The sequence below is a fragment of the Pelobates fuscus genome, chromosome 5, assembly GCF_036172605.1.
Source record: "Pelobates fuscus isolate aPelFus1 chromosome 5, aPelFus1.pri, whole genome shotgun sequence".
Taxonomy (NCBI): domain Eukaryota; kingdom Metazoa; phylum Chordata; class Amphibia; order Anura; family Pelobatidae; genus Pelobates; species Pelobates fuscus.
In genome coordinates, this window is record NC_086321.1 from 223,320,082 (window position 1) to 223,332,273 (window position 12,192).

Here is a 12,192-nt window from a genome sequence, read left to right on the forward strand (position 1 = left end):
CCTGCCAACCCAGGCCGAAAGTCCAGAGAATTTAATTTGCTATCACTGTATTTTACCCTGTAACGTTCTACGACACCCTAAAACCTGTACATGGGGGGTACTGTTTTACTCGGGAGACTTCGCTGAACACAAATATTAGTGATTCAAAACAGTAAAACATATCACAGCGATGATATTGTCAGTGAAAGTGACTTTTTTTGCATTTTTCACACACAAACAGCACTTTTACTGATGATATAATTGTTGTGATACATTTTCCAGTTTTGAAACACTAATATTTGTGTTCAGCAAAGTCTCCTGAGTATAACAGTACCCCCCATGTACAGGTTTTATAGCGTTTTTGAACGTTACAGGGTCAAATATATGGGTCAAATATTTTTACATTGAAAATGGCCAGGTTGGTTACGTTGCCTTTGAGAGCGTATGGTAGCCCAGGAATGAGAATTACCCCCATGATGGCATACCATTTGCAAAAGAAGACAACCCAAGGTATTGCAAATGGGGTATGTCCAGTCTTTTTTAGTAACCACTTAGTCACAAACACTGGCCAAAATTAGCGTTCAATTTAGTTTTTTACTTTTTTCACACACAAACAAATATGAACGCTAACTTTGGCCAGTGTTTGCGACTAACTGGCTACTAAAAAAGTCTGGACATACCCCATATTGAATACCCTGGGTTGTCTACTTTAAAAAATATATGTACATGTGGGATGTTATTCAGAGATTTATGACAGATAATAGTGTTACAATGTCACTATTGATACATTTTAAAAATGTATTTTTTGAAACCGCAATATCCTACTTGTACTTATAGCCCTATAACATGCAAAAAAATAGCAAAACGCATGTAAACACTGGGTATTTTTAAACTCAGGACAAAATTTTGAATCTATTTAGCAGTTTGTTTCATTCGCTTTTGTAGATGAGTAAAAGATTTTTCACATAAAAGTCAAAAAACATGTATTTTTTTCAATTTTTCATCATATTTTTTCATTTTTTAAAAATTAAATTACATGAGATTATATAAATAATGGTATGTAAAGTAAGCCCCTTTTGTCCTGAAAAAAACAATATATAATTTGTATGGGAACACTAAATGAGAGAGCGGAAAATTACAGCTAAACACAAACACCACAAAAGTGTAAAAAGATGCCTGGTCGCAAATGTACAACATCGCAAAAAAAGTCCGGTCCTTAAGGGGTTAAGAAGCAGTAAGGTTCTCTATAATTCTAGTACACTCCACTGTAAGGACCCAGTCTCTGAATGTGTGAAGTTCAGAACGTTTCCAAAATATTTTTGTTTTGTTTCTTCATTGAATGATTGTTGGTGCTTTAGCTAACAGGGAGCTACATTTATCTCCCTATATGCAGTAGCATTAATTTCTTTATTTATGTTAATAGAATCTGTTTATGGCAGGCCTCTAAGGAATATGAATATATATTCAATTTATATCTATCTGTCCCACACCGCAGAAGATAAAATTACACCCTCTTTGAATACTATGGTTTTACATATCTGGACATGACACAATCTTTTTTTCCATAGCAGATCTTTTAAAATTGGGTAAAAACAGCCTCCGATGAACAACAGAACACACCTTATTGCTTCCACAGGAATTAAGAGGATAAGTAGCAGACAGGTGCCGCTGCTCAAATGCTCTTTATTAATTGATTATCATTAAGTTTGACCACCTCTAAAAGCCAAAGTTTTAGTAGTTTGCTGGTGTGGAGCATTACGGTGTGCCAAGGAGGAAAGACATAAGCAATAATCTTAGAAAAGCAATTCTTGCTGCCCATCAAACTGGGGAGGATTATAAGGCCATTTCCAAACAATTTAAAGTCCCATCATTTTACAGTGAGAAAGATTATTCAAAAGTGGGAAAACATTCAAGACAGTTGCCAATCTTCCCAGGAGTGAACACCCCAGTAAATTCACCCCAAGGTCAGACCGTACAATGCTCAGAGAAATGAAAAATAATATGTGTTATATCTCAGCCTCAGCATGTTAAAGGGGCCCCATAGTCACCAGAACAACTATAGTTTATTGTAGTTGTTCTGGTAAGTATAGTCAGTACCTGCAAGCTTTTTAAGATTTCAATTCTGATGTCAGCCAGAGAGACGGATTGGGGGCAAAGCCAGATGCAAGGATCCCTGGACAAACCACAAGACTTCTGGAACAATGTTCTTTGGACAGACGAGGCCAAAGTGGAAATGTTTGACCATAATGCACAAACACCTCATACCAGCTGTCAAGCAAGGTAGTGGAAGGGTGATAATTTGTTTTTCAGCCACAGTACCTGGGAACCTTGCAGTCATTGAGTCGACCATGAACGTCTCTGTGTACTAAAGTATCAGAGTCAAATGTGAGTCCATCTGTCTGAAAGTTAATGCTTGGCCGAAGTTGGATCATTAATCAGGACAGTGCTTCCAAGCACACCAGCAAATCTACAACGGAATGGCTGAAAAATAATTAGGTTTTTGCAATAACCCAGTCAAAGTCCAGACCTCAACCTGGTGGGACCTTATGAGAGCTGTGCATAAACAAATGCCAGAAAACCTTAGTGAACTGAAGTAACGTTGTTAAGAAGACAAAATTCCTCCACACCGATGTGAGAGACTGATGAAATAATAGTTTTCTTTATGCCTTTAAGTTATTGCTACTAAAGGTGGTTTTACAGCTATTGAATCATACAGCGTACATAGTTTTTCACACATGGCTTCTGCATTTTGGCTTTATTTTTGGTAAATAAATCTACTGCCATGTCATGTGTTGTTCATCGGAGCTTGTATTTACCTAATTTTAAGACCTGCTAAGGAACAAATTATGTCCTGATGTGTAAAACAATAGACTTCTTTTTTCCCATGACTATATCCTATTGTTCTGCTACCACGTGAGGAAACCAGACTAAGGCTGTTGTGGGCTACCGCTTCCCATGTTTGATTCATAACAGTGGAATGTTTATGGGGAAAATGCTATTAAAGAAGAAGTTTGAGATGGTAATATATCCCTCCATTATACTTTTCTGCAATATTTATCAATATTTCTTTTTATAATACATAATATTATTTTATTCATTTTTAATCACACACAGAAGAGAAAATAGCAGTCAGTAAAAAAGGGGGACAACTTTTTTTTAGATACATAAATGAGAAAAGAAAAGTAAAACAAGGATTAGTTCGATTAAAAACAAAAGAAGGAAGGTATATAGAAGAGGATAAAGGTCTAGCTGACTGCCTCAATGAATATTTTTGTTTGGTATTTACAGATGAAAATGAAGGAACGGGACCTCAGTTAAGAAAAAGGATAAATTAGTAATTTATTACACGTGAGTTTACAGAGGAAGAGGTTCTATTTCAACTGTCAAAAGTAAAGACAAATACGTCAATGGGACCTGATGGAATACACCCAAAGCTATTAAAAGAGCTTAGTGGTGTACTAGCAAAACCATTAACAGATTTATTTAACCAATCATTGTTAACAGGAGTAGTCCCAGAAGATTGTAAGTTAGCGAATGTTGTGCCCATTCACAAGTAAGGTAATAGGGAGGAGTCTGGCAACTATAGGCCAGTAAGCCTTACTTCAGTAGTGGGGAAAATGATGGAAACCATGTTAAAGGATAGGATTGTTGAACATCTAAAAACACATGGATTTCAAGATCAGAGACAACATGGGTTTACTTCAGGGAGATCATGCCAAACTAATCTTGTTGATTTTTTAGATTGGATAACTAAAATTATAGATCAGGGTGGTGCAGTAGACATTGCTTACCTAGATTTCAGTAAGGCTTTTGACACTGTTGCACATAAAAGGCTCATCAATAAACTGCAATCTTTAATTTTGGATTCCAATATTGTTGAATGGGTAAGGCAGTGGCTGAGTGACAGGCAACAGAGGGTTGAAGTCAATGGAGTATATTCAAAGCTTGGGCTTGTCACCAGTGGGGTACCTCAGGGATCTGTACTTGGACCCATTCTCTTTAATATTTTTATTAGTGATATTGCAGAAGGTCTTGATGGTAAGGTATGTCTTTTTGCTGATGATACTAAGCTATGTAACAGGGTTGTTGATCCAGGAGGGATAAGCCAAATGGCAAATGATTTAGGTAAACTAGAAAAATGGTCAGAGTTGTGGCAACTGACATTTAATGTGGATAAGTGCAAGATAATGCATCTTGGACGTAAAAACCCAAGGGCAGAGTACAGAATATTTGAGACCCCTAACCTCAACATCTGAGGAAAGGGATTTAGGGGTGATTATTTCTGATGACTTAAAGGTAGGCAGACAATGTAATAGAGCAGCCGGAAATGCTAGCAGAATGCTTGGTTGTATAGGGAGAGGTATTAGCAGTAGAAAGAGGGTAGTGCTCATGCCATTGTACAGAACACTGGTGAGACCTCACTTGGAGTATTGTACCCAGTACTGGAGACCGTATTTCAAGAAAGATATTGATACTTTAGAGAGAGTTCAGAGAAGGGCTACTAAACTGGTTCATGGATTGCAAGATAAAACTTACCAGGAAAGGTTTAAAGGATCTTAACATGTATAGCTTGGAGGAAAGACGAGACAGGTGGGATATGATAGAAACATTTAAATACATAAAGGGAATCAACCCAGTAAAGGAGGAGACTATATTTAAAAGAAGAAAAACTACCACAACAAGAGGACATAGTCTTAAATAAGAGGGGCAAAGGTTTAAAACTAACATCAGGAAGTATTACTTTACTGAGCGGGTAGTGGATGCATGGAATAGCCTTCCAGCTGAAGTGGTAGAGGTTAACACAGTGAAGGAGTTTAAGCATGCGTGGGATAGGCATAAGGCTATCCTAACTATAAGATAAGGCCAGGGACTAATGAAAGTATTTAGAAAATTGGGCAGACTAGATGGGCCGAATGGTTCTTATCTGCCATCACATTCTATGTTTCTATGTTAAGGCTAGGGCTCCCTTAATCTTGAAGGAGGACATAACATACATATTTCAGAGAATTATCTGATTCAGGCTCTTTGCATATTCTGACATTATTTATGCCCCTCTCTCTTTAGTGACATATCTGGAGAGGGGCTGGTAATAGAATCACACAGTCTCTGTGGCTCCAGCAAAAATGTGTCTGGAAACTGAGTGAGATGTGCACTTGCACTACACTGTGCATATCTATATGGAGAGAGAATCCTCAAATCCCTTGCTAGATGGATATCCTTGTATCCATCTAAATTGGTATATAGGGATATCATCAATAATTTGTATATAAGTAACATAAAAAATACAGCGCAATCTCCCGATCTTAAAGCAGCTTAAGCATTTCATAAAAATGAAATCTTAATGAAAATGTTATAAAGTTTGCATTGAAATAGCAATCCAGTCAAAAGATATAATTTGTTAAAACGGGGACTGCTTTATTTTATTTATTTATCATACGCTTGGTAAAACTTTATATAAGGCAGAGCTACCGCTGTAAAGCTTTGTCACTAGCAACAGTTGGAAACTGAAGCATTATCTTGTTCTTCATGTGATATCTACAAAAGCTCTTGCGGGTTCCTCCATAGACATCCGTATTGTACTCTCGCACATGTTCCAGAATACATCACTGATGTCTGCTCCTGTTGGGTTAAGTGCCAGGATCTGAAGGAAGAAGATGGAGGTGCCCGCTGGACTGCATGTGGACACTCCTCCTGCAGGCTCTAGAAAGCCATTAGCAGAGCAGGAGATACATTCTAGATTTAAACTGAATATGTTGTAAAGGAACCTAGATATTCTAGGTTCCTTATCAGGAATTGTTTAGGAAAGCTGTGCACATTACATGCAGAGAGGTGTGACAAAGGCTGCATAAACAAAGTAATTTAACTCCTACATGGCTCTAAATGTGCTACATACCAAAACTACTTCCTTAAGCCAAAGTTTTTTTGGGTGATTATAGTTTCCCTTTAATAAAATAATCACACATTTCTACATGTCATTCAAGGAATTGTGGTGATAAGTGCAGTTAACCTATAAATTGAATATAATCAGTTTGCAGAACATTACATTTAAGCTTAGTAAATCCAGAGTTAAAGGAAGACTCCACAGTAAAAAATAATGAATTAAAAATTGCTGTTTTTGTAGATCTGCCCCCAATGAATACATGCAAAAAAAATGCATTCTGCATGTTGTCATTGGGGTATATGTAAAAAGCTTGTAAAAGCTGCAGTACTTATTACTGCAGCCTTTGCAAGTTCTTCCTGTTTTTTTTTTTTTTGTTGTTTTTTTTTTCCTGTAGAGCTGTTTAGTTTGTTTACAGAGAAATAATCAATCATTGGCTTCTCATTGAGAAGCCTCTGAATCTGTGCGCATGCTGCACCTGCGGTCAAGCAGGCAGTATCGCTCTAAGAGAGAACATTTCTGGCTGTCTAACAACCAAGGAGACGTTTCTAAATCTTGATTTTTTTTTTTTATTTTTTTTTTTTTAATTCTTTATTTTTAGTTGTGCAGGTGGTTACAGGTTTTCAAACATACGCCACAACAGCGTTATTCAAGAATACCAAAAAGTTAGACAGTGGCATGAGAATATGCACATTTTGTAGTTTTTTGTGTATATCAAGCTTAATTAAAATGTTACAGACAGTCAAGTTGCAGGCTTCGTTATACATACATCTATATCTAAGCTGTCTAGCGATTTCACATACAGGCTACGTGTGGGATAGTCATGTAGCATAAAGCACTCCCTGGAGTATAAGGTGATAATGCCCAGCTATGTCCCGTGTCTTTATGTACTAACGACAAGCTGATACAAGCTAGGTTGTCATGTTTAAGCAGCGAATAACTACCAAACTCACGAGCAACGAAAGCTAGCTATGTGTGCGGTATTAAGCTGAGCTGCACAGTATTCTCAATTACGTGTCAAATACTACCCTTCAAAATGTGTTTGTCTATTCTTGTTTGTGTGCACTATCCCTGCTTGTTTCAAGACGTTTCATTAAAAGTTTACTTAAGGTTTCATTAGGCAAGCTAATCAAGTACAGTTGCACAGGCATATGCCTGTATAAAACAGTAGCTTATTTTAAGTCGAGTACTCAAGAAGTATATATTATACCACCAGGATGGTTGTGGCTAGCTAGGTTGTTAACTGCACTAGGGCATCAGTCCAATATGAACTACAGCCTCAATTATAGTACCGGTAGCGGATATGTCCATTTGGGGGTACCCACAGCCAGGATTCATGTTGGAAAGGCTGTCAGCGACGAGTCCAGCGTGACTTAGGTGCCGTCTGCCATGAGACTTTTCTAATTCTAATGCTAAAAGGGCTTATTTCTCAAAGACATTGGAGGTTTTCTAAGCTATAGCTTTAAAACGGAAGACTCCATAAACCTAAAGCACTTGATTAAGCTGAAGTGTCTTATGGGTGTTCCGGGGTCCTTTAACGTACCACGTTTGGAATCTATGGCTAGTAAACAAGTTCAGTAGTGGCAGCTCAGCCAGTGCACGGTTTAATGACTAGTACTCTTAGTTGCAACAAAAAGACTGCTCTGACTGTCCTTAGCCAATCACTGTGATGTTAAAAGGGATTCTATTGTGTAAGGAATATAAAGTTAAATTCTTTACACTTTAGCTCCCTTGCCAGCCCCCTTGCATTGAAAGGGTTAAAAACCTTGTAACACTGACCTCCCTCCAACGCTGGGTTAGCGTTCCACCTTCTCCTTCACCCAACCGGAGGGGGGAGAGCTCACAAATGCGCATTAAGCCCTCGTTATAGGAAAGTATTGAATCAATGCTGTCCTATGGGGACTTAACTGATGCTGGATGTCCTCATGCAGAGCAAAAGTCACATAGAAAGCAGTAAGTGCCTTTAGGGACTAAGAACCACTAGAGGCAATCTTAGCCCTGCAATGTAATTATTGCAGTTTCTCAAAAACTGCAGTAAATATCGCAGTTTATCAGAAACTAGAGTAATTAACATTGCAGGATTAAAGGGATACTATAGTCACCCAGAACACTTCAGCTCACTGAAGTGGCCTGGGTGCCAGGTCCCTCAGGTTTTAACCCTTCACATAGCAGGGTTAAACCAGCCTCTGGTGGCTGTCTTCCCGACAACCGCTAGAGGCGCTTCTGCTCTTTCCAGCGTGCAGAACGTCCATAGGAAAGCATTGAGAAATGCTTTCCTATGGACTGTTTTGAATGTGCACGCGGCTCTTGCGCATTCCGCTCCACTAATGATCTACCTCTATTTGAATAAAACAAGCTCCAGTGTCTTTACAAGTTACTCATATAACTGTATTTAATTACTTTTGAATAGTTTTAGGAGAAATCATTACTTTGTTGATAATTTGGATTTAAGATTGAAGTCTAAAATGTATTCAGTATAATTGATAAACTGCATTGTGTCTGTTTAGAACTCTTGTTATTTTTATTGATGGATACAATTAGCATAATTCCACAGTTTTTAAGTTCTAAAACAAATTATATTTTGCACATACATGGGCTGTCCGTTTAGCACCATAAGGTATTTATTTATTCTTTTCTGACCTTTTCTCTTTTCTCCCTCTCTCCTATGTATCAAATCCCTTTGAAGGCGCCAGATTTTCAGCTTGATTCATCAAATGCACAGCGAACAGTCTCATTCATCATCTCCACAAGTGACAAATGTGGACAGTGGCGATAACTCAAGAAGTGATTCACATACTACCACTTGCTTCCTGAGCTGTACAGCCAACAGCATGGATGTAGATGGAGTGACTGATCCTAGCAAGCACTGCTACACTCAAGAAACAAAACGCCTAAAGCGGGCTCCTGTGCAAGACTCTATAAGCTATGACTCGGAGCTTAGGTTCATTAATTGCGTTTTATCTAGCTCCCAGAATGCTGTGCAATCTAGGTTTGCTGCTTCATACAGAAAATGGCTGCTATCTTTATTAGGTCACTGACGACGTAAAAAAATTGATTTAATTATAGTGCAATATTCTCGTTTTTTTTGTAACGACATGCCATTGTTACAAATGTAGTAAGCTATAGGCCCTTCAAAATTTCTAACCTACATGGAAGTTTGTTTGGAGGTTGTTTTATTTATTATCTATTGGTTTCATCTCAACAAGGATTTTCCAGAGTTAAATGAAAAATCAAGACCATTCTCAATTAAACATGTTAATTCTATTCTTACTTTCAGACTGCTTGTTTATATTTAAACATGGTTTGCCCTTTTGCTGTGTTTTGTTATTTTTGCTTTGTTTTTATATTTAACTGTAGTTCAGTAGGGTTAATGGTTTGAGTGAGGCTATCACATCTTACATTAGTGTGCCCACTTCGTCCCCCCCATTTACTATATTCAGAATGAAATAAAACCAAACCCACATTTAGTCTATATTTAACAATCCAACTTCCACTGCATCTTTGGTGTAATGGTGCCTAATGATGCAGAATAAACAGTGTTTGTCCAAGTTAGACCCATTATTCAGAAGGTTCACTTAGTTGATTTTAAAGTTCTATGTAGGGTTGAAAATATCCTAAGACATATACATATTTATTTTTTATTTCACATTCAAACAAAATCTACTTTGCAGATTTATTAAATGTTCTAACAGCCCCGATAGGGACACTTATCATTGCAACATGTTAAATTAAGTTGTTGCTTTTAGGTTTTAAAGGGATACTCCGGTAACCATAACTATTTCATCTCAATGAAGTGTTATGGTATGAATCAGTCCTAGATCCCATCTTCTGGGAATAACAATTTTTCATATGTTTTAAACCCATAGTGCTGTTCACAACCTCTGGCCTCTCTGCCATCTCTTGGACCCAGATTCAAAGCAGAAGTTTTCATTTTCTGCTAATGCTCTCAGCCTACCACTGGGCTCCCAGTGAGAGAAATTCTTTAGAAAGTACATACAATGATGTAGGAGACATTGTGGCAACAGATTTAAAAAAAAAAAACAACTGCATAACCAAATACAAAAGATTTGCAGTTCCCCGCTAGCTGGGTAAGGCATATCCTAAAATTGTGGTTTGTCTTTTATATGTAATTTTTCTACGGTTTCTATAAGTAGGGATTTAAACCCACAGGAACTAGAACACCTGAATCGGGGAAGTATGAGTGGTGGCAAGTTTAAAAATGTACACGGTCTGCTGTATATATGAATGCCTGGAGACGTATATACCTCTGTGGCAAATTGGAACATGTGGCTTCTCTGGAAGCTCAAATTGGAGATCAGGAAAAGCAAATTGAAACACCTAGACTGTCTGAAAACCTTGACAGATAGACATGGTAATCAAAGAGGAGGGAAGAGGAAAGGTGTAGCGAGTCCTGACTTTGTATGCTCCAGCAGATTTCCCCACTAGAGTGAACATTTTGGGAGTATCTGCTCAGAAAAAACAGCTTACTCGAGCTCAGTCAGTCCGAACAGCTGAGGGAACAGCTCCTCTTTTATAGACGGGATCCAGAATGGAAGAAAGTCAATGCAAGTTTTAGTAGTAAGGGAATCTGTTATTAAAAGAGTAGACGGGGGGGGGGGGGGGGCGGAGCCAAGCTACTGAGCTGAACGGCTGCACGAGCGACGAGCTCCGGGGAAAAACACCCGAAAACCGGCGATAACCGGCCACTAAAGCCGCAAAACGGCAACCAAAACACCCCTAACGACTATGGGCAGGAAGTCAAAGAAACTGAAGCCCGAAAAGCCCAAACCGGGCGCCAGCATAGGCGATTTGTTCCGCCAAGCTTATGGTACGCATGGTCCCAAGATGGCCGCCGCCATGGGGGATTTCTACGACTCCGAGGAGCTATCCCCAGATGACGAGGGAGAGGGGCAAATTCTGCCAAGACAAGTCCCACAGAGGTCAACAACCAATGATCCAGTTACAGCATCTATGCTGGAGAACATGTTGGGGGCCTTGCAGAAAACTATACAGGCGGATGTGGCCTTACTCCGCGCGGACATCACAGGCCTGGTAGGCCGCATAGGCGCGGTGGAATCCACAACGGAACACCTGAACCAAACAGTGGCCCAACTTCAATTAGAAGTGCAGGCGCTGACCAAGCGTCAGACGGCATCCGACCTCCGATTTACCGCATTAGAGGATTCAAGGCGCCGCAACAATATGAAAATCCGGGGAATCCCGGAGAATGTGCCCACATCTGAGCTCCCACACTTCCTCCGGAGGCTCATAGCCCACCTACTGGAGCCCAAGCAGGCGAGGAACATCAACCTCGATGGGTACTTCAGAATACCGAAACCCAACCGAGCGCCAGAAAAGGCCTCTAGAGATTTGATTGTCCGTTTCCGTTCTGGGACCGACAAGGCGTTGGTACAAGCGGCAATAAAGGGGGCTACCCCACTCACCTTCGAAAGCATGAACCTCTCATTCTTCGCAGACCTCACCGGGGAGACACTTCACTGGCGCAAAACGCTACAACCCCTCACGGCACTGCTACGTAGCCACAAGGTGGAATACAACTGGAGATCCCCGCGAACACTGCGAGTCAAGCAAGGAGAAGAGATATACTTCATTTCAGACATCAATGAGGCACCCGCGCTCCTCACCAAGCTCTCCATACCTGAAGACTCGCTGCAATTACATGGCGCCCAAACCACCACGCTGCCGACCCAACGCTGGAACCCGAAGACCATAACGCCATTCTACCCAAAAGGGAAAGAACCCACTGCCGCAGCGAAGACCTGAGGACTGTCCATGCGATAGTGAATCCACTACGCCAAGTATTTATAGACTGCTAGTTAACTAGATGGGATATATTTACTACCCTGCCCCCCCCCCCCCCCGACTAGAGCAATGTCACCCATTTCTAACTCCCATACCACGACCCATACAAGGGCGCTTACCCCCCCTCCCACCTCCTCTGCCACCGGCAAACGAGCTTAGCAAAACTTGAAGGCTGGAGGTGCAACTTTAGTCCCAACGCATACCTGCTATTAGCACCACAATCTTGTGGCCCTATTATGATTCATTCCCATCTAACAAGCAGGGTGATCACTAGTTTAGTTACTCAACTTCATTATATGAACAACCCATTACTGTTAGTTTATTCTTCGTTAGTCCAGCGATGGTCAGCCTACAATAGAGAGACACCTGTGTATGTTCCTAAGACTCATAAACCAACAAAAATGTGCATAAGTCTCACCAGCCGAAGTTTTCTTTTTCCTTATCTGTTTTGATATGTAAATTGAGGCTCTGCGAGCCATTTGACAATTGTTGCACGCAAAAATAAAGAATTA

At 39.8% G+C, this 12,192-nt stretch overlaps 1 protein-coding gene across 1 annotated transcript in view; it reads left to right on the forward strand.

Annotated features, from left to right (window-relative positions):
* The window catches only part of PTAR1 (protein prenyltransferase alpha subunit repeat containing 1), a 44,888-nt gene extending 35,761 nt beyond the window's left edge, over nt 1-9,127 (forward strand). Inside the window, exon 7 of the mRNA XM_063455054.1 lies at nt 8,544-9,127. Within this exon, the coding sequence (XP_063311124.1) occupies nt 8,544-8,895 (352 nt within the window). The 3' untranslated portion in view covers nt 8,896-9,127. The remainder of the gene's footprint in view (nt 1-8,543) is intronic.
* Nucleotides 9,128-12,192: the final 3,065 nt, after the last annotated feature.